This window comes from Vombatus ursinus, unplaced genomic scaffold (assembly GCF_900497805.2).
Source record: "Vombatus ursinus unplaced genomic scaffold, bare-nosed wombat genome assembly UNPS02015255.1, whole genome shotgun sequence".
NCBI lineage: Eukaryota > Metazoa > Chordata > Mammalia > Diprotodontia > Vombatidae > Vombatus > Vombatus ursinus.
In genome coordinates this window covers 8,392,999-8,420,180 of record NW_020955033.1, presented here as the reverse complement: position 1 = coordinate 8,420,180, position 27,182 = coordinate 8,392,999, and the positions used below count along the sequence as shown (strand labels likewise).

At 34.9% G+C, this 27,182-nt stretch overlaps 1 protein-coding gene across 4 annotated transcripts in view; it reads right to left on the bottom strand.

Annotated features, from left to right (window-relative positions):
• LOC114031680 (DNA-dependent protein kinase catalytic subunit-like) overlaps positions 1-27,182 on the bottom strand; it is a 167,918-nt gene that overhangs the window by 45,704 nt on the left and 95,032 nt on the right. For all 4 annotated transcript variants that reach the window (XM_027846827.1, XM_027846829.1, XM_027846830.1 and 1 more), the window contains 11 exons: positions 20,037-20,161; positions 19,793-19,942; positions 18,561-18,734; positions 17,447-17,545; positions 14,799-15,006; positions 13,834-14,017; positions 12,863-13,078; positions 11,496-11,608; positions 8,693-8,824; positions 5,018-5,197; positions 901-1,109 (listed from right to left, as the gene is read on the bottom strand). In XM_027846827.1, the coding sequence (XP_027702628.1) occupies positions 901-1,109; positions 5,018-5,197; positions 8,693-8,824; positions 11,496-11,608; positions 12,863-13,078; positions 13,834-14,017; positions 14,799-15,006; positions 17,447-17,545; positions 18,561-18,734; positions 19,793-19,942; positions 20,037-20,161 (1,790 nt within the window). The remainder of the gene's footprint in view (positions 1-900; positions 1,110-5,017; positions 5,198-8,692; positions 8,825-11,495; positions 11,609-12,862; positions 13,079-13,833; positions 14,018-14,798; positions 15,007-17,446; positions 17,546-18,560; positions 18,735-19,792; positions 19,943-20,036; positions 20,162-27,182) is intronic.

Below are 27,182 nucleotides of genomic sequence, written 5' to 3'. Positions count from 1 at the left end.
TTACATAACGTCATATCACAATAACACTTCTCATCTGGCAGCCTCGCCTCTCAAGAACCTCGCTGAGAAACCCAAAGGAAGAAAAAAATCTGAGCAATCACCAAAAAGTATGTTCTAAATTAAAGCTGATAATCATGACTCACATAGCTTTTTAAAGATGGCAAAAGAACTTTCCTCACAATAGTCCTGTGAAAGAGGTAGTACATGTATTATCCCCATTTTACAGCTGAAGAAACTAAAGCTGAGAGGTTCAGTGACTTGCCCAGCACGACAAAGCTAGTAGGTGTGCAAGAGCAGGATTTGAATTCAGGCCTTCTTGACTTCCAAGTGCAGCCCTCTATCCACTGTGCCACCTGCCTGTTGTACATAAATAGATATATACAACCTACAAATTATAGCTAAGAATGAGAAGATTTGGGTTCAAGTTCTATTTACTACCTGTAAGATGTTTAATCTTTCTGGCTTATAGAGTTCTCATCTGTCAAATGAGGACCCCATCTACTCTACAGACTTCTTTTGCATCATTACTACAAGAATATAGTGAAGTTATGTACGTGACAGCATTTAAAGAACAATCAAGTGTAATCTAAGGTATTTTTATGAGTTTAATAACAAAAGGTTAAATTAAGTTTAAAATACTATGATTAAGAAAACATGAGTATAATACATTTAGAAGGATTTCTATCAAAAAAATAAAAGTTGGCACTTAGAGGTAAACTTCAATTTATCTAGAACACACATAAAATTTCAAACATCTCATTTCCCAATGAGATTAGATTCTATTTAGTTTTGGTGACTTTGGGGTACAAATTATGCTAAAGAAGAGAGCTAGACATCACTGCTAAGATTTATGAAGTGTGGGACAAACACCTGCAGGCCTTGCTCTCAGTCAACACTCACTTAGCAAGTTCAATCCATTTGATGACATCTGGAGAGAGCTGCGGTTTTCCCCGCATTCGTTTAGATGGTGGTTCTTCTGCAGGAGCAAGATGAATCAGTGCTTTTTCAAGAAGGAGGATGCCTACTGGCTGCTGCAAGCTGGCGAGGCAACTGGTGCTCACAGTGGATGAGTCAAGGCTTAGGAGCTCTGAGCGCTGGTAACTCACTTCCTGTAAAGCCACAAACATTTAAATATTTAGTTCATGGCACTGGAACTGTATCTTCTTGGGAGAACGACCTATTTTTACCAGATGTTAAAGAAAGTTTTGACATAAGTAGAAATAACACCAAAGTTATACACCATGAGCTTCCATTAATAAGTTTTTCCTAAAAGTCTTACTTGCTAAACATTTTTGTTTTTGTACTATCATAGCACAACTTCGCTTAAAGCTCACCACCCATTAAATGAGCAAAACAGTAGAACCACACATTTCTGCAACTGCAGTGTTCTTCCAGGTTTCTAGAATTTTGTGCTAACATAAAAAACAACTGAGAGCAATGAGAATAAATAGCAGTCCAAACATTTTCAAAACCTCTAGTCCCTTCTTCAACTTTATTAGATATAATAACCATTCTATTATTTAAGGAATTTCTTTCTATTCCTAAATTACTCCCAAGAACTTGCCAATATAACAACATTTTAATACAGCACTGTAAGAATTATTGTACTGACATTTTTATTTCAGACTTGAATTTGAGAGTTGACTATAGGCTGTATTGATTAAAAACACACCACATTAAAATGTGTTAAGTAATTTAATTCTAAATGCTTCTGTTATTATTTTGTACTGCTCAAAAATTAAAAAAGAGGCAAAAGAAAGCTTAAAATATAGGGTTCAATGAAAGAAAATTAAATAAAAATTTAAGCCATTTTGAATTTATATAGCACTTTTTATTAAAAAAAAATTTCATTAAATTCACAAAATTTCTGTGAAGGGAAGCTATTAATTGCAATTACAGATTAGAAACCAAGGGATGAAACACTTACAGCTAGGTTTATGTTAACCTAGGATGAATGTCTTTAAAGTATAATATTTTGTCCATTAGATACATTTGTACTTCCTGAATGCACTGTGCCCAGAAAAGTGACATGGTGAAACAAAATGCAGCCAACATTTACAAACTCGATGCACTGAGCCACTATAAATACTTTTTCCCCCCAGATACAGAACTGAATTCTCTTGAAATACCTGGAGCCACTTGATTCAATGTCAAGTGGAAAAAGAATGAATTCAATTGAAATTACTAAATGTATAATCTAGAGAGCTGATAAAATATTAAGGTAATCAAGCAGGTTTAGGGCAGAGAGAAAGAAGCAATGTGTACAAGAATATACATAGCAAGCTTTTGTTGAGAGGCGACATGGTGTAGTTGCTAGAAAGTTGGCCGTCAAGCCAGGAAGTCCTGAATTCAAGTTGTACCTTTGACAATGACTGGTTCGGTGAAGCTGGACAAAATGTTTAACCTGTCAGTACTGCTGGCAACTCTTAGGACTATAAATTGCAGCAAAAGTGCCAAACTGCAGAGGGAGTTCCTTTACCTGGTAATTCCTTACACCAATGAAATCACAGGTCCAGTCCCCATCCCTAAAGAACCCTGAATCAATCACTTGTAATAAATCACCTGTAAAGGAAGAGGAATGGACTACACAGCTTATAAGGCCGTGGAAACTTTAAGTGTGTGGTCTTGCATGTGAACAAGAGAGATACCCATCAATGGGAGGATGGCAGAACTGTGGCATATGAATACAATGGAATTTTATTGCGTCATAGAAATAAGAAATATGACAGATTCAGAGAAATCTGGAAAGACCTATTTGAACTGATAACCACAATGATAATATGAGAGGACACAACTTTGAAAGACCTCAGAACCCAGCAAACAATTATGACTTCATAAAATTCAGGCTGAAACACACCTCCCACCTCCTGGCAGAGGCGGTGGACTAAAGACCAAACGGTTGGCATGTTTTGTTTGACTACACATATTTGTCACAAGGGACACCTCTACTTGGCACTGAGTGGAGGAAGTTCAGTGTGTATTGATGAGATAGGGGGAAAAGATATCAATAAAACATTCAAAATGCACTGAAGAAAAAAAAGAGCAGAAAGTGACACAAATAGATAACATCTGTTACTACCTTATGAAACTATATATATTACTTAAAAAACAAAAAACAACGAACATAAACAAAGTTCACCATTTCGTATACAATCTTCTTCCCTAAGTAAGTGGTTGATAGAACAATGGAATTGAGGTCAGGAAGACATGAGTTTGACTCCTATCTCAGACACTTAACTAGCTGTATGACCCTTGGCAAATAACTTAACCTCATTCTCAATTTCATCAGTTGTAATATGGGGATAATCATAGCATCTTTATCAAAGGGTTGTTGTGGGGCACAAATGAGATGACATTTGTAAAACACTTTAAAGCACGATACAGATGCCAGTTATTATTCCCAGTTTTTCTTTGTACGTTAAATTTTTCATGTTAATGATTACATAATCAAATAGAAAATCTGATTTTTTTCAAAATTCAGGTAATTTGCTTGTCATATGGGACACAAACCTAGGTGACTCACTTGAAATCATGTAATGCTATCTTAAATACACTACCTGTTTAAAAAACAAACAAAAAATGACTCCTTATTTGACTAACTTAGTTAGAGTTGGGGCCATACCACATAAATTATACAACTGATATAATTCATTACAATAGTTCTAATTTCAGAGATAAGCACCATTCTCAAATAGCATGACAAATTTTTATTCATTCACAAATTCCTAATCAGGCATATTCTAAGTTTACAAAGATTCATCTTAAAAAAGAAAATAAAGACTAAAGGTTTAATTGAAATATCATGAATAGATTTATTTCAATCTTGACTACACTATTTGAAAAATGCAAGTAAGAAGTAAGAAAAACTCCTCAATAACTGGCCTATTTGTGATTCTTCATGGTGTGGAGGCTTATGTTCTCAAATGTCCTGGCAGTAAGGCCAAAGTGTTGGCAGGTTCTACCAGGTGGAGAGGCCTAGAGTAGGGGCTGGTGATAGGTCTGCTCTCTAAGGACCACCCTAACTAAATTCAGAGAGGGTCACCACCAGGACGGCCACAGAGCAATATATTTTTCTGCCATAGCAACTGTGGAAAACTAACTAGATCATTTACTAAGTTATGGAGAGATTGTCTTCTGAGATCACAGAGGGATTTGTATAGCCCTATAACACTAATCTGCAATTGAACTAGGAATTAGGAAAATAATATGGAATATATGATAAATGGAAAACTATTGTGAAACAGTGGCTGATCCCAAGAATCCCAAGAAATTGACAAGATGCATTTTTTTAAGTTAGCATGGGTGGTAGATACACAAAAAAAGGATTCTATCTAAAGTAGGTATGTTACTATATATCACAACTGTGAGAAGGCTACAAGGAAATAATGTAGCACATCACTGCAACTTAGAAAAAACATACAACACAGGAAAACAAAAAGTACATTCTCTCAGAAGTGGAGGCTTTCTTATTACTTTTTTACTTCGTACAACACTTTGAAGAAAAAGTGTTATTTAAGTTCTATTAATATGAGTGATGCTTAAGGGTCATGGATCATGTACTGGGTCTTCATGAAGGTCTTGATTTTTTCAGAAGAACTTAAAAACAAGTTGAAGTAAAACATTACTGTGTAGAAAAGTTAGTAAAGTTCCATGTTCTGAATGGTAAAAGTATTGATTTTTTTTAACCTAAAATAATAAAAATTACAATCTGCATAAATTCTAAATTAAAATGTTCAGGAAATTATGGAATAAAAAGCTCACTGCAATGCAACTAAATTTTTGAAATGATTTCAGCATAAGACAAAAGCAAACACGTTTATAATGAATTCCTAATCACTCTGTCTCAGGCGTCCATTACCTTTGCAAAGGCAAAACAAACTTAACATTTATAATACGTTACAGGCCTAGACTCTTCTTTATTCATTCTTAGAGTAGTACTTTTGAGACAAAGGCTGAAGTTACTCTATATCACATTAAATGGAAGCAAGGAAAAAAAGGGCTATGTGAATATTTGTACCTGGATACAGGAGATGAAAGGTGGAAAGAACAACATGGTGCTACTTAGGAAATAGTTGAAGTCCAAAAGCAACTTCTCAGTAATGCTTCTTTTCTCAGATGGGCCCTTAAATTTATCCACCTCTTTTAAAATTCCAGTAAACAAGCTGCCGAAGAGCTGTTTTGCAAGGGCTGGGTCTCGCTAAAAAGCATAACAAAGCAGGTGTCAACAAACAAAAGTCTGAAACAAAAGTGACATATTGCCAGAAGTGCTATAATGAGTTTCATTTAGAAATTTGTCTTACAAACTTACCTTCTCTCAAATCTATTTTAAAAGTTGAAAACATTAAGTTAGTTTCTATTACAATCCATTGGCTTACATTTACACAGACAATGGTACTCTGATAAATATTAAAGCAACATTAGACACAAGTTTTTATTTCATAATATGAAACTTAACTGATCAGTGCCATGAGATTAGGTGTAGGGGCAAAAGAAGCAACTGTTTATGGAATAACACAGGGACTATCTTATAGTTCTAATATACTTTTCATAAATGCATAAATTGTAATGAGTGAGTTCACTCTCCACAGCACACAGCTATTTATTTTGGGTAAATCAAGTCATATGAGGTACAGTGAAGGCCCAGTGGCTCTGGTGCGCAATAACACACAGCTTCTTCCTATTCCTCGTTTATTTCCAGCTGTTTTTTTATATAACCACAATGTTTTACAGAATTACTGTAGGAGGTACTATACTGACATTTTTACATAAAACTCTCATTTGAGAGTTGAACACCAGCCAGACCAATTAAAAACAAAACAGGTTAAATTTGTGAGTAGTTTTCATTCCATTCCTTGGAGTTGCTCTCCCCATCCTATCTCCACTCCTCAGAGCTGCTCAAAAACTTGTGGAAGGAAAACAAATGGTGAAAATTTAAGTTCCATGAAGGAAAATTCCTAAATTATATAGAATTTTTAATTTCAAAAAAGAAATCAGTTCATTAACCTTAAAAAAATGTAGGTGAAGCAATAACAGGGTAGTTACTAATTCTGCTTTACAAATCAAAACCCAAAAGACAGGAAGCACAAGTCATTCCTCATATCTGGAAGGTCCTCTTTGCTCTTCTCCACTGTCAGACTCCTCTCTCATCCTCCCAATTACTAGTACTATTTCTCTTATCACATTACCTTGTATTCCCCTATCAATGTGCTTCTCGTATCTCTTCCCAGGGGTTCCTTGAAGGCAGGAATTGCCATTTTGTCTTACATTCCCAGAACTACCAATGTCTTGGACGTAGTAGATGCTTAGGAAATGTTTGCTGAATGGAATTCAATTAATTTAGACCTGAGGTCCCCAAATTTATTTGACCTATTGCCCTCTTAAAAAAAATTACTCAGTGCACTGCTGGAAATCTACTTTCTTTAACCCTTTACTTAAAAAAAAAATTTGTGTCATTTCAAAAAAAATTTTTTTTAAAAATGAAGCATCTTAAATTTAATAATTTATTGTTAATTTTTGATTTTTCAGTTCCTGTATTGCAATTTTGATGATGCAATATTGTGTGATGCAAGCACATAGTATTGTACTCCAAACAAGTCATCACATGCACATATTCCTTCCAATGCATGGTGGACTTCCTGACAATGCATACACGCTCACCTGCCAACACTTGCTTGGTAAGCCCTGTCAGAAGACTTGAACACTGATTGGTTATAACTCGCATTTTGTGTGTTTATTTGGAAAATAACGTAATCACTACAATTTTTGCTCTGTTACACAACAGATGAAACATGTACGAATGGTTTTCCAAAATTTGCTTCTCTTCTCTTCTTTCCTTATGCTTCTATCACACCCTTATTTTTAATTCAATGCTTCCAAATTACACCCAAGGCTACTACCCCCCCCATAATTTCAGCACCCCCATTGCCCACTTTGGGAACCTCTGGTAGATAACTGAAAGAGTCCAGGTAACACTGAAAAGTACTTAACTTTGCTTTAAAAGACAGAGCATTAGCTACCTTAAAATCATCATTAGTAGAAATTTCCTGATGAAGAGAGGTAGGCCAAGGTGTCTGTGGGCTCCCAGTCAAGTCAGTCAACATATTAATGACATGAGAGACCATCATAAGAAGACACATTTCCTGTTCTTCTGAAAGAAATTTACTTCCCAATAGTTATCAAAATCCTGACTTCATTATGAGGTTGCTCATACAAAATTAAATTTTGCAGCAAAGCATTTAAGTGTCTTATCATGATGGTTTTTCATTTGAACATAAAGTCCTACACTTGCAGTCAAGGAATCAACTGCCTAAGTACAAAACAGATGCGCTGAAACAATAGTTTCTGTGAAAAAGATTGTGGGAATTTTAATCTCCTGAAAGCTCAACATGAATCAATATGGTGAGATGGCAGCCAAAAAAACGGATGCCATCTCAGGCTGCATGGAAAGACAGTGTTCAGGGGGAGGGAAGGGAAGTTCTGATCTATTCTTTTGTCAGACTAGCTCTGCAGTATCTGTTTCAGTTCTGAGCAAGGCATTTTAGTGAGGGGCCTGGATAAATTGGGGAGTATCCAGAAATCATCAAGATACACAGAGGACTGAGTGATGCAAACTGGGTCTGGAAGACCTGCCCACCTCTAATACGTATTAGCTCTGTGACCATTACATATACACCTACATGTGCAAATACATACACATATGTACACACATAAGTACTTGTCTCCCCATTAGAATGTAAACTCTGCACTTGCCTCCCCAACACCAAATCCAGTGTCTAGGGCACAGGAGGTTTCTGATATATCTTTATTGACTGGAGTGAAGAGATACAGGAAGGAAATGACAACTGTCGGTTGTCTTCAAGTACTGTCAGAGTAGGGATTAGTCGGTCTGCTTGGTCCCAGAGGGTAAAACTAGAAACAGTTAACCTAAGTTACAAAAAAGTAAATCTAGACTTGATACCAAGGAAGATCCTATTAACAAAGAGACTGGCCAAAGGCAGCTCGGGCTGCCTTACAAACAGAAGAGGTTTCTTCTTGCACTAGGTTTCTAGAAATAGTGATTCTTCTTCAGGTAAAAGATGGCCTGAGGTCTCTTCCAATTCTAGGGTTCTTTGTTTCTGTAAATTAATGGCCTAACCTAATTTTATTTAGTTCTGTGTTAAGGGAGGTACTAGAGAAAGATGACAAGGGAGTTAGCATGGTGGAGTGGAAAGAACGCTAAACTTAGAGACACAAGAACCAAGTTCAAGCTCTGGTACTATCTGTGTGACCTTGGCAAGTCATTTTACATTTCTGAGCCTCATTTCCTTCATTTGTAAAATGAACTGATTGGACTATGATCTCCAAGGTACTTTTCAGATCCATATCTGTAGTCCTATGATCTAATGGTAACAGAAAGGAAAGAAATAGTCAGACCTGTATATGTAACATTCTGATACTACTGAAACAATGCTCAATAAACCAATGAATTCAAAAAAATATAACAGATGCAAATTTTTGAACCATTTGTAAACTTGAGAAAAATATCCTGATTCTTAGCACTCAAAATACAAATTACAAAACTTTCCTGTCCAGTTTTCTGTAATCTCTAAAATAATTTCTTCTAAATATTTATTTACAAAGAACTAAACACATGCAAAACACACTTGATATTATTTATAGATAGTGAATAATATGAAGTTAAGGTAGCGCTGACCTGGGCCACAGCTTGCAGAGGATTGATTAAACTGCTGTATTCAATCTGAATGTCAGGCAAATCTCCTTGACGATAACTTCTATACAAAGTAACCTGAGCATCGTGCTTCATTTTCAACTCATTTTTTATCTCCTGCATAATTAAGACCCCCAAAAAAGAAAAAAAATTCAAGAAAACAAAATTAATTGATGAAACAGTTAAAAAAAAACCCTTCTGTTACAAAACAAAGTGTTAATGCAGGCAAAGATAAAAATAGTCTTATAAAGCAACTGAAGATATGAAGATTCAAAGGAAAGTTTTTAGTCTTTGCCTCTGTATGCTTCTGTACTTCAAAAAGCATCTGTGATTTCATTTATGGCACCTGAACAGAAGGCTTAAATGATGTGCTCCCAAACAGAATATTTGTCTGCAATACAGAAATCCTTTCTAGTTTTGTAGGGCTGACCAAAGCTTATGACCTCTTTAAGAAACCAAGGCTATGGATTTGGGGGGGGGGGGGGGCTAGGCAATGGGGTTAAGTGACTTGCCCAAGGTCACACAGCTAGTAAGTGTCAAGTGTCTGAGGCTGGATTTGAACTCGGGTCCTCCAGACTCCAGGGCCGGTGCACTATCCATTGCACCACTTAGCCGCCCGGGTTATGGATTTTTAAAAAACATATTTTTAATACTTCTCAGTCTTAATTGCATTATAGTATTTCATTACAAGTATGTACCAATTTAATGATTCCTCTGCAATTTATACATGTAGTTTGCTTGTAATAAAAAATAACCTATGAAAACCTTGGTTTTTTTTTTTTTTTGTTAACACTTTCAGGGCATATTCACAAAAGAATTAATGGATCTAAAGAGTAATAAATTAAAGATGTCACTATTTTGTTATTTTAAAGTGCATACTGTAAGATTATTAGCTAAAAGGAGCCTACAAGTTTCCAATTTCACCAAAAATAAATGAATTCATCTGTTTCTCCACAACCTCACCAGCACTGACTATTGGTTGGGTTTTTTTGTTTGTTTGTTTTCTAATTCGATGAATATAAAGTGGTGACTCAAAGTTATTTTAATTTGCATCTATTAGGTGAAAATTTGTTCCCCCAATTTCAAAGATTTTTCTTTCCTCTTTTGAAAATTTCTTGTGCAAATCCTTTGCCATTCATCTATTGTGAACCAAGAGTTATCTTTTTAAATCTTTAGCAACTTCATATATGTACATATATTTTGGATGTTAAGCTTTATCTGCTGCATGTCATATATGATTTCCCTTTTACATTTTAATTATATTTCTGTAGTACATAAAATTTTTATTTTAATACAATCAAGCACATTTATCTTATCCTAAAATAGTTTCTTACTTAGCTATTTTCTCTCCTTCAGATAAATATATTACTCCATCTTTACCTCTCAAATTACTTTGTAAGATAACTTGGCATTAATGCTTAAATGTTATATTCTTCAAGAAATATATAATTTCACTTTGTCTCTATGTCATTAGCACCAAGCACAGCAATAGACATCATACGCGCTAAATATCTGATGAACTGAGTTGCTCTAGTTTTTGTTTACTCTAGGTTTGTCAAACACTAATCTTCTGTGTACATCTGCCCAGATCAAGAACAGTACCTCTACTTTGTTCCATTAATCTATTTCTCTACTTTTACCAAAAGTTACTTCCACACCATTATGACACTGAAAAGTAGAATAAATGCCAGTAGAATCAGCCTACATCTGGAATTCAAAAGAAATTACAATCACTACATGTCAAGATGAAAAAAAGGCAATGTTTATTGTGAAGCTATTTCAGTATTCACTGTTAAAGATAGACTGTGGTAAGGAAGACAAAGTCAAGTTTTGGTTGAGAAATTACTGTGGTCTTTAATTTGGGTAAGAAACACTGAAATTGAAGAAAAGTATCATTTAACCAGTCCACATATTTGGATTTGGCAACACTAAAACAAATCTGAATGATACTCAGAACTCAAGAATATCACTATATTCTTATTTCATATTTTCTTTAATGTGGTTTAAAGATATATGTGTTTACATTCCACAAAATGGAGGTATGAGTAAAAAAGCAAGTTCAATTATTTCTGTTGCTTCCAAATTTTGAAAAGGTTTATTTTTCATTCTATAACATTCAATCAACTTTATAACAATTACTAGGCTTCTTTTATTTTAACTGAAAAACAGCGTGGGGGGCAGTGGGGTGAGACAGTGAATAGAGCACCATCCTTGGGGTCAGGAAGACTTGAGTTCAAATCCAGCCTCTGACACACGATATTCACTAGCTGTGTGCCCCTGGGCAAGTCACTTGATCTCAATCACCTCACCAAAAAAAAAAAACCAAATAACAAAAACAAAAACAAAACAGTGAACTACGTTGGGGAAATCAGCATCTGAAAACAGTGATCAGATCTGTAAAATGGACCATCTGGAAACTAAAAGTTAAAATAGATTTAATTAAAAAAAAAAAATCCTTTGTATTTTATTGATGCTTTTCTTACATTATTCTTACATCCCCATAACCCTTCCACATTGACAGAACTTTCCCTTTGAGCAAATCAAATTGAACATGCTCAGAACTTTGCTGCCTCAGTTTACCTTAATTTCAACTGGGACATCTTAAAACAAAAAGGAACTGGTAAGCAAAATAAACCAGCTGACGTATCTGTATCTCAACCATGTCTGATAGTATATGCACATCATGCACGCCTTGTCCATAATAATTCTCTGTTAAGACATGAAAATAGATTTCCTTGCCAGTCCTCTGGCATCAATATTTTTAACCAAATTCTTTAAAGATACAAACCTTTTCCCTCTTCTGTTCCGCAACACCTTTTCTGGCATAAATCAAACTAAGCTTCTCTTGATCCTTTAAAAATCGCCTCCGCAATCTTAGGATTTCTGCCCGTTCACCAATACCTAAAGCCACAGGAAGAAAAAGTTATTATTAACATCAAATAATAGCAGAGGACCCAATTGGTGTTTAAATTTTATACATATTTTAAAGTCTTAATTTCCCTTAAATTATTTAAATAATTCCATAAGAATTTCAGCACCTTTTATAAGAACTAAATTCTCTAAAATATTTAGGGAAGATGACACATATGAAAAAAGTCTAAGCTTAGATGGGGCAGTTTAAAGTTACTTAGTAGAAATGACACAAATTATTAAAACATTCATTTTATTTATACATCATTACCAATAAACTTCTGAAAAAAAAATCAATGAACTAAACTTACTTCAGGGAAACGTTTTAAAGAAACAAGGAAGCTACCCCATCTTTACTCACACAATTCCTCCTAATAACACCATATCTCAATAGCTGACATTTTCCACACTGAAAGAATCTGGGTCTTGGCCCATCACTGATGTCATTACCTTTATTAATCTTTGAGACGGTCACCTCCAATCTCTTTATGAACTTACACAGTAAGCAGCAGCAATGTTTAAAACTCTCAATCTCCTAATACTTTTCCTTTGGCAATCTCTGATATTTAGAGTAAAAGACTTCCTTTAAATAAGGTTTCATGGGAGAAGGGAAAGAATAATGACAGGAAGAAGGGCTGTCAGTAACTAAAAAGTGAGCGGTACTGACAGTAAATAGTTCCTTGCAAGTTGGCTACTTTTGATCAGTGCAACAATCAGGCAGATATCATAGCCCCAGGACTACTTGTGCAGCCTTAAGTCTGAAAGTACTTTTAATAATTTTCAGAAGAGATACTAAGGACAAAGAGAAGAAAAGCAGTGAGAGGCAGTCAACTTAGATGAAGGGAGAAAATATCAAGATAAGCTTTCCCCAAAACTAATGTCCATGAGCTCATTTAACTTTCTATCCACCTTGAAAAGAACAAGCATATTCTACTTATAGTCTCTATAGTATGGCTGCTATTTCAAAGTAGGAGAAAAATGGTAGTAGGGAAGAGATTATAAGAACTTTCTCCTCACACTCTTCCTTCTACAAATGAAAGGAGAAAGAAGTTTAGCCTGCATTTAATTTGCTTTAAAAAAAAAAGATGTTAAATGCATAAGTCTTAACATAGAAATAAATGTATGTGCAAAAATAATGTAGGTACGATGAATGTCTATGTTACACTACTCAAACTACTGGTCTTAAGTGTAGAGAGTTTCAAGTTATGTCGGTCACTGTATTTTAGTTGTATAGCATTACTTTACCTTTGGTTTTGTTATCTACTTCATCTCCTGGCAATCCCAATCTTTTTTTCCCAAAATTAGGTCCCACTGATTTCAAGGCTGCCCTCTGAGGTTTGTCAGTTCTCTTATGAACAAACAGCAAGGAAGAAGACAATGATTCAGACAATGAGGGATTTGTATATTCTGCAAATGTGTCAATGCTGCTTCCAGTTAACCAATTAAAAGAGTTTCTTCCAGCTGTAAAATAATTATAACTCCATTATAGTAAGGCTATTATTTGGATTCAGACATACAATAACCCAAATGACAATATTTAGACGTACAATAACCCTAATTACCAAATATAGAAAAAGCCTTATAGAAGATAGTTTATAAATTAAGTATCACTACTATCATCATAGCAGTGTGATATAGTGAATCTAACATTAAGACTAGGAATTAGACCAGTACTGTAATCCTGGATCTGTGACTCATTGGCTTTGTGACCTTGAACAAACCTGGGTTTTAGTTTTGTCATCTCCAGATTTAACATATTTGATTTATTATCTCTAAGGTTTCTTTCTGCCTCCAAAATTCTATAATATATAAACACTATTACCAGTATTATTAAATGGAAACACTGTACTTGTCAGATAATTACAAAGCACATCTGTTTTCATACTCACTATAACAGAAAACTGTGAGTCTAATAAAAAAAACTTCAAGTTTACATAATCAGTTTTTTATCTGACATTGCATTTTTTGGAACTATGTTAACTAAAGGAAAACACAGAGAAATATTTGACAAATCCAGTGTATATCTGCAGTGAAACAAAAGCAATTAATTTGTATCTATTTATAATATTTCATTAATTTCCAAAATATTAATTTTACTTTAGTCATATTTTCTCTTTTAAATTATGCTATTAAAGTTAATATGATGACATATAATTTATCTTTGCAGAAATGAAACTAAAGAATCATCTAAAATTAGGGATCTAATTGATATTTACCTGTATTTTGTGTAGGGGTAAATTCGTAATGTTGTTGAGTAGCTCTTATTTGTTTAGTCTGGGGAAGCGAAAGGGAACCATCTTGTGATCGATTTCTAGTAGTATTCTGAGAGGCCTGAGTCTCAATAAACATCGGGGTGAGAACAGTACTTCGATAACGCCAATCAGAATCAATACTATATTCCTGTATGTAAACAAGTTTGAAATGATATTAAACAGCAGTAATGTTTTCCCCTTTTATCAATTATAAATTATTTTAAATTCAATATTGCAAATAGCAAATTTACTTTCACTCAACTCCCTAAAACACCATCTTGTCAACTTAATATCAGATCATTCAAAAGTGTATTTCCAAGAAACCCTCCCTCTTCATCTCTACCTCTCAGCTTTCCTGGCTTCCTTCAAGTCCTAGCTTAAACCTTGCATTCTACAGGAAGCCTTTCCTAAGCCTTCTTAATTCTAGCGCCTTCCCTCTCTTAATTATTTCCTATTTATCTTGTATGTAACTTGTTTGTTAATAGCTGTTTGAATGTTACCTCCACCACTAGTGAGCTCCTATAGAACAAGGACTGTCTTTTACTGTTTTTTTAATCCTTAGTACATAGCAGGCACTTAAATGTCTAATGACTGACTTTAATTCATGTGCTCAATATGATTTATTTTCTGGTAATTATATAAGGAGATAAATAAGCATCTGACACATTCAGTTTCATTGTTTTAAAAAGTATTCCATCTTTCTAGTCTTTTTATATACATAACAACAAATTTATATATAATGAGAAAGATTTTAATCCAACTTGCACAACATTAAAAAATTAAGACCTCCAAACTCCAAAGTTACAACTATTTCATGACATATGTGTTGCTCTTTTGTAGTTTTCTTTTGTGCTCTAAAAGGAATTTAATGGTTTTTTTTTTTAAAGTTGAATAGCATGTATTTGTAACTATATACAAAAGAACTTTACCTGGAATTTACATTCTGAAAGGGGATGTTCAAATATATGTCTTGAATAATCCGGGCTCTTGCTGGTCATTTCAAGTAGAAAATTTGTTGCTAAACTCAAATAGTGCAGTTCTATTTTAGTCGAGTATAAGGACCTCAGGGCCAGTAAGCGATCCAGGATGTTCGATGGTAACCTGGTTTCATGACTCCAGAAATTTCTAATAATTAATCTATAAGGGAAAAAAGGGGAAAAAACACCCCATCCTATCACTAAAAGTAATACACTGCACAACATGAAATCAAAGAGATTTAGATTTTTAGACTGGCAAATATGAACAATCCTTTATTTCCTGACTAAATATTTTTTCTGGAAGTTTAAAGATTAAATCATATCAATATATCAGACAAAGAATAATTTTTAAAAATCCAGACTTTAATATTAAAAATAAAGCCTAGCAAATGACATGAACAAGCAGTTCTCTAAAGAACTGCAAGTTATAAGAGGATGCCCATCAACTGGAGAATGGCTGAATAAGTTGTGGTATATGAATGTAACGGAATACTATTGTGCTATAAGACATGATGAGCAAGCAGACTTCAGAAAAACCTGGAAAGACTTGTATGGTCTGATGCTGAGTGAAGTGAGCAGAACCGAGAGAATGTTGTACACAGTAACAGCCATGCTGTGTGATGACTAACATTGATAAACTTAACCCTTCCCAGCAATACAAGGATCTAAGACATCTCCAAAGGCCTTGTGATGGAAAATGCTATCCACGTCCAAAGAAAGAACTATGGAGTTTGAATGCAGATCAAAACATATTATTTGCTATTTTTTTTCTCTTCTGTTGAGTTTTGTTTTCTCTTTCTGGTGGTTCCTCTTATTGGTTCTAATTTTTACTCACAACATCACTAATGTGAAAATATGTTTAATAGGAATGTATATGTATGGCCGATATCAGATTTTGTGCCATCGTGGGGAGGGTGATGGGGAGGAAGGGAGAGAAAAATTTTAAACTCAAAAGCATATGAAAGTGATTGTTGATAAATCAAAATAAATTAATAAAAAAAAAGAATTGCAAGCTATAAACAACCATAGGAAAGATGGCTCTAAATTACTAAGACAAATCCAGATCAAAACAGCCCTAAGGTTCCACCTCATACCCTGCAAACAAGCAAACAAAATAAGAGATAAGAAAAGTCAATGTTGGAAGACAGGGCACACTTGGTGAAGTTGTGAATCACTACAACCATTTTAGAAAGCAATTTGGAATTATGAAAATAAATTGACTACAGATCTTTTACTCCAGATATTCCACATCTATTTTTATACTCCAATGAAGTAAACTGATAAGAAGAGAATCCCCATACACACCAAAATATTTACAGCTGTCCTTTTTGTGAATTGAGAACAAAGTAAATGTTCATCGATTAGAAAATAGCTAAACAAACCGCATTACATAAATGCAACAGCATATTACTTTGCTATAAGAAATGAAGAATATGATGAATACAAAGCATGGAAAGATCTCTACAATCTGATAAATAATGAAATAAGCAAAGAAAATGATAAATAAAATGACAACAATAGAAACAGAAAGAACCACCACAATATAATCAAAAGTGAATGTTGCAAAATTACAAAGAAAAAGGTTCCAAAGAAGAGATGAGAGAAAACATCCCCCTCCCATTCCTTTACAAAGATGGAAGATTGACAGACAGTATAAGTACATTTCACATATCTTCAGACTTTTTTGATATATTAATTCGATAGATAACAGACTTTCCTCCCGTCTTTTTCTTTAAAAAATATTTTTATATAAGATGATGACTCTCTGGGAGGAAGAAAGAGGACAGATGTCAGGAGAAAATTTGGTGACGTAACAAAAGATATCAACTGAAAAGTATTTTTAAAAAAGACCAGATGAATTAAACTGTAGCAAAATGTATGTTAAAATCACAACGAATTCCATATAAATTATAATGCTTTTTGATATTATGTAGGATAATGACCATCACTTCACCCAAATGCCTTGCCCCTTGAATTCACGCTTGGCAGAAATGTATGAGATTTTTTTCCCTTTGTTTGTTTTTAAGAAATCAGCTTGATTATCATCTTGCTTCAATATCAAATTATAATAATGGTTAATTCCAAATTTTAAGGTCTCAAATATTTAATTTAGAATAAATGAGAATGGTAATAGCTTTACTTGTATCTGAGGTTAATGAAGAAATAAATTAACATTTTAATTTCATATCTTAATTCACTTCGACACAAAAAATTACATTCTCTGCCCAGTGTGGCCTCCCCTATAGATGACAGATAAAATGTAAAGAACTTTAAAATGATTTGATCATCTCTCTAACACTATTATAATTTGCAGACTAAGTGCTTATTGGTAATTGGTAGAAGCTTCTTCATGAGGGAAGTTCCCTATGCCAATGAAATCACAAATCCAGACCAAAAAACAAAAATTTTTAAAAAGATAGTTAAAATGTTACAGAGTTAAATTCAACTAAACATTAGGAAAAAAAGGCAAGAGGGAGAATTTTGTTAAACAGTTATCTTGAAGTAAGTTTCTCAAGCTATGATAAATTGTATTGACACACAAACAACGGTTAAAATTAATTTCACTGTCTTAGTTTTCATATTCTAGAAGAATCACCTACTGAAGTTCAAGATTATCATCCATTAGTCCTTGAAGCAGTACTTCTTTTGCCAGTTTAAATACTTTCTGGGATTCTTCATCAGTTTGGCTTTCTAGGTCCCTTTAGAAGATTAAAAAGAAAAAGAATTATTAACTTCTACTTAGCTAGTTAAAAATAGTATGACTGATAATCTATTCTGAAGCAAAAGACTGCCAGTTCACTTTCCATATAAGTGCTATTTTAAGTCAAATTAAAAGAAATTTTCTTCAACCTGTTAAGTAGGTTACCTTATGAAAGATTTATGGGTAGATATGGGCAACAATTGCACAGAAAGAGAAGGCATACATAAACTGCAATTTGCATTAGATGAGGGAGTAACCCTACAGATGACATTATGGTTCCACAGAAGTTCAAAGTATATTTACTTCCAGAATTCACAAAGATCAATTTCTATATAGCAAAGAAGCCATACTTTCTATGAGGCATATTGCAATGTATAAAAGGAGTAAACAGGATAATTTTGTCAAGAAATATGACATCACCCTATTCTCTGTGAACATCTTTTATCACCATCACTGACACCTGTCTGTGACAGTGGGAGTTGTGGTAGAAATAATGTAACAAGAAAGGGAAGAACAAGGACAGAGATGACGACAATAAAAATATATTAAAAGGCTCTTCTGAGGCCACTACAATAAATGGAGAGATATATTTTGACCATTCTAAGAAATGATGGGTAGCATGCTACCTCAATGCCTGCATATATATTTATGTATCTATACGTATAGCGATAGACAGATCTAGATGTACAGCTTTCTCTAGAAGAGAAAACTACATATACAATACCTCCCTCTTCTGGACAAATCTTGGAATAGCATCATAAGAATAAAGTTTTAGGGGAAGAGACTTTCACAAAAAATAGAGTCTAAAGATACTGCTTACAATTTGTACATAGTCATTACACAAAAACATGTTTTAGGAGCAGTTTCACTGCCTTAAAAAAAATCTAATTTTATATAATAGTCTTGTAACATGTCATAAAGTATCAGCACCCTTGAAGATGCCAAATATGTCATCATCCCTGAAATACAGGGTATTATTAAGAAAGGAATGAAGCTCTGCTAAAAATCCATACCTGTAATTATCATGAATCCACATCAGGATGTTATACATTTTTTCCCGACACACTGGAGAAGGATGAGAGATGAACTCTACAACACAATTGAGAAGTTCTCGTAGTTCGGCTGGTTTCAGTTTTGCTAGCATTGTATAAATTATATCCAAACATATTTTTTGTCTTTCATCATCTCTAGAGTGAAAAATATCAAAACCACTAGTTACATAATCTTCCTTACTCTACTTTCTTCATCACAATTATTTTACTTTCTTCATCACAAAGGATGGATTAAGCACCCCTGTGTATGAGATTACGGGTAATGTAATTGAAAATGACTTACAAGAACACTGACCAACTATGACCTTATAGAACTTCAGAGAAAAGCATGCCTCCCTTCTCTCAGCAGAGAGATGGTGGGCTATAAGTGCAGAATAATGCATTCATTGTCAGACTTGGCCAATGTATAGATTTGTTTTGCTTAACTAAACTTCTTTCATCATTTTTAATAAGGGCTTGTTTTATTGGCCTGGGAGTGAGGAAGAGATCACTGGTAGTTTTAGATGTTTAAAGAAAAGTACAATAACAAAATAAGTATTTTTTAAATTCAAAATAAGTATTTTTTAAAAAAGGAATTACAACATCAAACTAAATACCTAGAAGAATTCTATGATAAAGAAAATGTTTTCAAATACCAATGCTTTATACATAGCATGCACTCAGTATTTATTGAATTTGTTCTAATTTTAAAATACAGCTATTATAAACTAACTAGGCAAATATCAAAATGTATCTGTCCCACAAAATTACTCTTAGCTCTTTGTCCCCCCCCACATGCCTTTCTGTTCATTCATTATAAATCTACTAGTAGCCACAGACATAAGTTTGCTGCACGTAAGCTTCACCTCCTCTACATACTCAAAGACATCTGCTCTACACTTTCAAAGAAGACTCTTCAATTTCTGTCTATGGATCAACATATTCAGAAGTACAGACTCTTAAGAGCTGGATGTGGCCTTGGTAATCACCTTCTCTGAGCTCCTCATTTTGCAGATGAAGACAATGAGAGCCAAGAGGTTAAATGACTTGTCTATGTAACTATATAAATGAGTTAGCGGAAGAGAGAAGACTAAAACTGACCAGCTGGAATTGACTCCCAGAAAGAGCTCTTTTCCACTTTATACTTCAGTGACTATTTCATGCACTCACTGACTGATGAGCCAAAGCATATGGATGGCAACTTCCCTACTCACCGATGTCTCATGATCTGGGTGAAATCCTTACTTTTCAACTGTAAGTAGAGATCATGTATTTCTTCTGCACGACAAAGTACCACCTCCAAACATAAGGTTTTCATCACTCCATGCAATTTTGGCAGCAAAAAGAACACAGCATTCATAAACCTTGAAATTGATATAATTAACAAACAGGATGAAGAATAACAACACTTTCCCATGGCCAAAAACAAGAAAATGATCATATAACTCAATATCCTACCTATCAGCAAGAGGAGGGAAGGTCTTCACTACTTTATTCAAACACACAATAAATTTGTCCTCCTTAGTATTCTGATGTTGCTTCAGTTGTCTGACAACTAACTCAAAAACTGAGCCCTCCAGCACCTGGAAGATTAAGTAAACTTTAAAACAAAGAAAAAGACTGAAAACTTAAGGACACGTTCTGTCAACTACTAGTGACAAATTATACTTTTAACTGTTTAAGTGAACATAAATGAAAATTAATAGATTCACCTAGAAATAAAAATCTAACTGACATCAGTAATACTTTTAAGCTTTGTAAACTGTCTACTTCACAACAAACCTGTGTGATAGGTATATTAGACATTATTATTCTCATTTTACAGTTAGGAAATCAATCAGTTCAAGAAATTAGAGGCAACTAGGCAGCACAGTATTGTGCACTATACATTAGGTTAAGGTATTATAGATCACAAGGAGCTTATAATTCGGTAGGGGATGAGATGTAGACACAAACAATAATAGTTAGAATGTATGATGGGCACAGGAGAGATTAAAGAGAAAGGAATGAGATCCTGAGAGAGTAGAAAACACCTTCCAAGTGTTCCCTAATTCTGAACATTTTCTCACAGAGAAGCACAAACTGGTAACAAAATACCTAAAATAACATTCTCACTGATTTTTTTTTCTGAAAAGAAATACACCTAAGATCCAAGTATGAAATTAATCAGCAAGATGCTGCTTCAACTAAGAAAAGCTGATATGAGGGAAAAAAAAACCCAACAAATTTGCTACTAGAAGGTACTAGTAAATAAAATAGTAATACAACTGAATACAATACTATAGCTAAGGATATACTTTAATTCTAAGCTCCAACTTTCAAGAGTTTGCTAAAATTATTTTAAGCAATTACTAAACTGTGTAAAGACTTTTCTTTAATGTGAATTTTTAATTTACTCCTTGATTTAAACTGGATAGACTGCGCAGGCAAGAATTCACTTTACATGTCAAAATAATTACCCATTTACTTAAACTTTAAAAAACTTAAAAATATCAAGTTATTATTTCCCCATATATCCCTCAGTAACACAGTTCAAGAAATAAATAACACACAGTACAAAAAGTGGGGGGGGGGGGAAGCTGCAAGATTGCCTTTGTTTCTTCCCTACTTCTAAAGATGGGCTCATTGGAGTGGGTACTCATATTCTCTACCAACATAGACCATATGTCTTGGTAGATAGCTCCAGTCAAAAGACCTGATCAAGCAGGGGCAAAATTTCTGGTGACAGGGCTATCGAAACTAAGAAAGCCTCATTCTTAGACAGGGGAACATGTTATATTTCCTAGTTAAAGAATTTCTAGCTTGGTAAAAGCCTGCCACAATTTGTACTATTACTAGCAAAAGCCTTTTACAAGCCAGGTAATAACCTCAAAGAGGCATCAAAATAGAATTACCACTGCTTCCAAACTTAAAGGCTTTAGTACTGAAAGAGATTATCTTTATAGTACTCATACTAATGAAGTCAGATTGTGTTACAGTCAGGACATCTCTAAAGAATTTCTTCTTTTTTTTAAATTTTTAATTTATTTTTAGTTTTCAACATTTACTTCCATAAGCTTTTGAGTTTTAAATTTTCTCTCCCTCCCTTTCTTCCCCCCTCCCCAGGACAGCATGCAATCTGATATAGGCTCTACACATACATTCATATTAAACATATTTTCACATTAGTCATGTTGTAAAGAAGTATTAGAACTAATGGGAGGAACCATGAGAAAAAAAGAAACAAAACAAAAGAAAAAAGAGATTAAACAGTATGCTTTGCTCAGCATTTAGACTCCATAGTTCTTTCTCTGAATGTAGACAGTATTTTCTATCATGAGTCTTTGAGTTGTCTGAGAAGGGCCAAGTCTATGAAAGTTATTCTTCCCACAATGTTGCTGTTACTGTATACAATGTTCTTCCAGTTCTGCTCACTTCACTCAGCATCACTTCATGTAAGTCTTTCCAGGGTTTTCTGAAGCCTACCTGCTCATCATTTCTTATAGCACAATATATTCCATTACATTCACATACCACAACTTGATCAGCCATTCCCCAAATGATAGGCATCTCTTCAATTTTCAATTCTTGGCCACCACAAAAAGAGCTGCTATAAACATTTTTGTGCATGTGGGTCCTTTTTTCCATTTTTATGATCTCTGTTTATAATTCCATCAACAATTCATTAATGTTCCAATTTTCCCATATCTTCTCCACCATTTATCCTTTTGTCATGTTAGCCAATCTGATAGGTATGATGCGGTACCTCAGAGCTGTTTGATTTGTATTTCTCTAATCATAATAATTTAGAGGATTTTTTCATATGACTATAGAAAGCTTTAATTTCTTTATCAGAAAACTGCCTGTTCATATCCTTTGACCATTTATCAATTGGGGAATGACTTGTACTCTTATAAATTTGACTTAGTTCTCTATATATTTTAGAAATGAAGCCTTTATCAGAGACATTGGCTGTAAAAATGTTTCCCAGCTTTCTGCTTCCCTTCTAATCTTGGTTGCATTGGCTTTGTGCAAAAACTTTTCAATTTAATGTAATCAAAATTATCCATTTTGCATTTCATAATGTTCTCTATCTCTTGTTTGGTCATAAATTCTTCCCTTCTCCACAGATCTGAGAAGTAAACTATTCCTTGCTCTCCTAGTTTGCTTATAGTATCAGCCTTTATATCTAAATCCTGTACCCCTTTTGACTTTATCTTGGTATAGGGTGTAAGATGCTGGCCTATGCCTCATTTCTGACATACTATTTTCCAGTTTTCCCCAGCAGTTTTTTGTCAAATAGTGAATTCTTCTTCCAAAAGCTGGGGTCTTTGCACTTATCAAACAGTAGATTACTATAGTCATTGACTATTGCGTCTTGCGTACCTAACCTATTCCACTGATTCACCACTTTATTTCTTAGCCAGTAGTTTTGATGATTTCTGCTTTATAATACAATTTCAGATCTGGTATGGCTAGGCCACCTTCCCTTGCATTTCTTTTCATCAGTTCCCCTGATATTCTGGACTTTTTATTCTTCCAGATTAATTTTGTTATTATTTTTTTCTAGTTCTATAAAATAATATTCTGGTAGTTTGATTGGTATGACACTGAATAAGTAAATTAATTTAGGTAAAACTGTCACTTTTATTATATTAGCTTGGTCTACCCATGAGCAATTGATATTTTCCAATTATTTAGATCTGACTTTGTGTGAAAAGTGTTTTGTAATTGTGTTCATATAGTTCAAAGACTCAGACTGACTCTAAGCCAGTTAGAGAGATTTATAATAGTTTCGAGGTTTCACACTCTGGTGAGTGGCTAAGTTCCTTAGAGGAATTAGCAATTTCAGTAAGGCAAGACAAGACAATTTTATAGAATATAAGATGCTGATTACACATTCAAAATTTTCATAGAATATAGGAATATGATTAATATTAAAAAAGGCAGGAGGAGTTTGTTGAGGGATTAGGTAATAGGGGATGGGTCCCAGCCTTCGTAGAATTGTGCTTGCAATCACCCACAATGCATAAAGAAACACAGCCCCCCGTGGCATATATGTATGATAATGATATTATAATAAGCCTCACTACATCATAAGTTTATTCTAGGTCTGCTTTTTACTATTACTGCCCAGATGCTATCTTAGAGTGGGCCCTTCTATGGTTTGGTGGTTAAGCAACCTGCTCTACGTTCTGGTGGCGCTTTCTTATTAGCTAGCTATTATTGTTCTGTCTGGTCAATATGGATGATGTGGTTGTGGTTGAGTGCATGGACACACCTGTTTCTGTGGGAAATATGTGAATTAGATATGGGGGCAGAGGCTAGTTAGAAGATTGGGTCTGGGGGCAATGACCAGTTAGGGCCAGTGGCTAGCTAGAGGCAGTGCAGTGGGTCTGCTGTTCATTGAGGCCTATGATTGAGTTTGGAGGCCTGTGATATATTAAAGTCAGACTGTGTGGTCAAATGAAGGCATGCCTACTGTTCAGTGAGGCTCATAAGGAAGTTAGAATACTGGGGCTGCGAGCAGCTTTATTAGGATTCCATCACATATTACACTGACTGACCTTTCCTATTCCTTGTAATAGTTAGAGTATGGACAGTATAATGGATGGCCAGTTAGCTAAGATTTGATTTTAAACACACAAATAGAAAATAAATTATAATTGACCCTCAGCATTTACAAAATCACAGAGCTCAAAAGGACAGCAGAAAAGGGGTATTAAGATTTTTTGTATCGTGGGCTCATCTGGCAGTCTGGACAAGCCTCTAGCCAAATCCTGTTGCTAAAACAAAAAAGTTTACAGACTTCAGGCTAATAAACCTCAATCTCAATAATTATCTAATCCAATCTGTTACCTGATCAAGAATTCCTTCTTCAACAACTTCAATAAGTGATCATCTAGCCATTGCTTCAAGACTTTGAGAATCTGCTAACTTCCTACAACAGAACATTCCTCTTTGGGATAATTCCAATTATCAGGAAGTCTTCTTCCTTACCATCAAACCTAAAATCTACCTCTCAGGAACTTGGCCCTAGTCACTCAGTAATTAATTGTATTCAGTTACTTAATAACACTGTGCCGAGTTCTGCCCTTGGTGGCTAAGTGAAATAGTTCTAATAATGCCCCTTCCAAATTATGCCCTTCAAATATTTAAATGATAATAACAACTAATATTTACATAGAACTTTAAAGTTTGTATAGCACTTTATCTCTGAATAAATCTCACATCCTGGGCCACCTCCAGTTGCCCAGAACTATATCTGGCCACTGGACCCAGATAGCCCCAGAGGAGAAAGTGAGGCTGTTGACTTTGCACAGTCCTCTCTCATTTAAACCTGATTCACTTGCCAGTCATGGCATCATCTTCCTGATATCATAGTCCTGTCCTGTCCTCTCTCCACATGATGTATCATGCCCTTACCTGAGAGTGCTCTACCTAAAGGAAGGTAAATTTTGAAGGCTAAAATCTACCTAGGTATCTTGGGGTTTACAGGCTAGATTTCTTTCTTAAAGACCAAGCCTTAAACCTAATTTACTCTGGCTCTCATTGACTGGTCAACAATAGGTAGGGACCTACCCAAACACCACTTAATGGTTATTATTTGGGCCCAAACAATGGCTCAGAGCGAATATAAATAGCAATTGTTTCTCTTCAGTCCAGAAACCCTGAGGGTCTTCCCCTCGCTGGTTTGTTTTTTTTTTAATTATTATTAAAGGGCCCATTCCTTGGCTCACTTCTCAAACAGCCCTTATCAATGAATGGGAATTGCCTCAAAATGAAAACTCAGAAAGGCCTTAGCTTAAAAAGACAAAGGTCTCCCAACTGCATTCTGAGCCACCTCTAGTCGTCCTGATCTATGGCTGGCCACTGGACCCAGATAGCTCCAGAGGAGAAAGTGAGGCTGGTGCCTTTGCACAGCCCTCCCTCACTTAAATCCAAATCATTTGCAAGTCACGGCATCATCTTCCTGATGTCATGGTTCTCTTCCAGAATGAAGGATAAACCACACACAACACTTTATTTGTATGTAAGGTCCACTGTTCCTTTAGGATAAATGGCCCACTTTAGTGCTACAAAGGGCAGAAAACGGAACTTTTTTTAATAACTTTTTTTAAAGGAAAAAAATTAATTGTCAAGGTATGTAAGATATTGCCAATGCCGCAGATCAATAGTTTGATAGCTAAAACAGGTAGAAAAAGAACTATGATTTAATAAAAACTGTTATTATATGTTTATTCAGAAACCATTTTCAAAGAGCATTTGAGCAATTTTGGACTGAAAATTAACTATGGCATAAACATAAAAGTTTAAATACCTCTTTGAATAATGTAAAATTATGCCTTACTTGTATGGGAACAGTTTGATTTTATAAGGGGCAAAGAAAGATCTATTTCTTATTGAGAACTGAAGAAATATGAGTATAAACAGTGGACCAGCCTGGATCATGGCTAAAATGGGTAAAACTTAAAAAAAGAAAAAGAAAAGAAATTTTATACACACATATAAACATTGAGAGGCTGAGGTATAATTTTTAAAAGACTATAGGTTTCATAGGGAAGTCTGGGGTGAAAGGTGAGTCCCTAAGAAGAGTCAGGAGGATCCTCATTTAAGCCCTAGAAATAGACAGTTAAGAACTTAGAGAAGACTCTGATGCAGCAGGCTGAGAAGAACTACAGAGGCAGTGCTGGAGCAGAGAAGAGGCTCCATCCGTGCTCGAGCAATGGGAAGGAGTCAGCTGACACAAGGCTTCTACTGAGGTATTCCTAATTGGTGGGAGAGAAAACTGACTTTACTGTCACCAGCTGGTGCTGTCTGGAACCGAAGGGAAGTGAAGCTTTTAATAAAAGCCTGCTGCTCTTTGCCATCACCTCTAAATTAAGAAGGAAAAGCAGAAGAGGCTTTACAGCAGTCTGTATCCGGTATTTAGGCTTGTTTTCCTGACTTAAAGAGTTAAGCCAAGAGCTGTGTTGATGGGAGCCTCACCAGCATCTGGATGAGGGAAACATTTGGCTGTTCTGGTCTACACAGCCTAGAGATGGCCAGTTCGATGAGTTTTACAGTTCTTTGGTTTAAAGAGAACTGTTATTTGCAGAACATCTTTCAAAACTCTTTTAAGAGTGATTTTAAGTTGAAAGGACTTGTAAATGCATATTTTTGTTGTTCAGTTCTCTGACTCTCTGTGACCCCCATTTGGGGTTTTTGTGGCAAAGATACTGGAGTGGCTTGTCATTTCACAGATGAGGTAACTGGGGCAAAATGGGTTAAGTGACTTGCCCAGGGTCACACAGCTAGTCAATATCTGGGGCTGGATTTGAACTCAGGTCCTCTTGACAACAGGGCTGGCACTCTATCCACTCTATCTAGCTGCCCGGAAAGTTAGAAGGGGCCTTATCTTGTCCCTTTTGTTGTTGTTCGGTTGTGTTGAACTCTTTGTGACCCTATTTGTTGTTTTCTTGGCAAAGATACAGGAAAGGTTTGCAATTTCCTTCTCCAGATCATTTTACAGGTGAGGAAACAGAGACAAAAGGGTTAAGTGACTTGCCCAAGGTCACACAGTTAGTGTCTGAGGTCAGATTTGAACTCAGGGAAAATTCAGTTTTCCTGACTCCAGACCTGGCA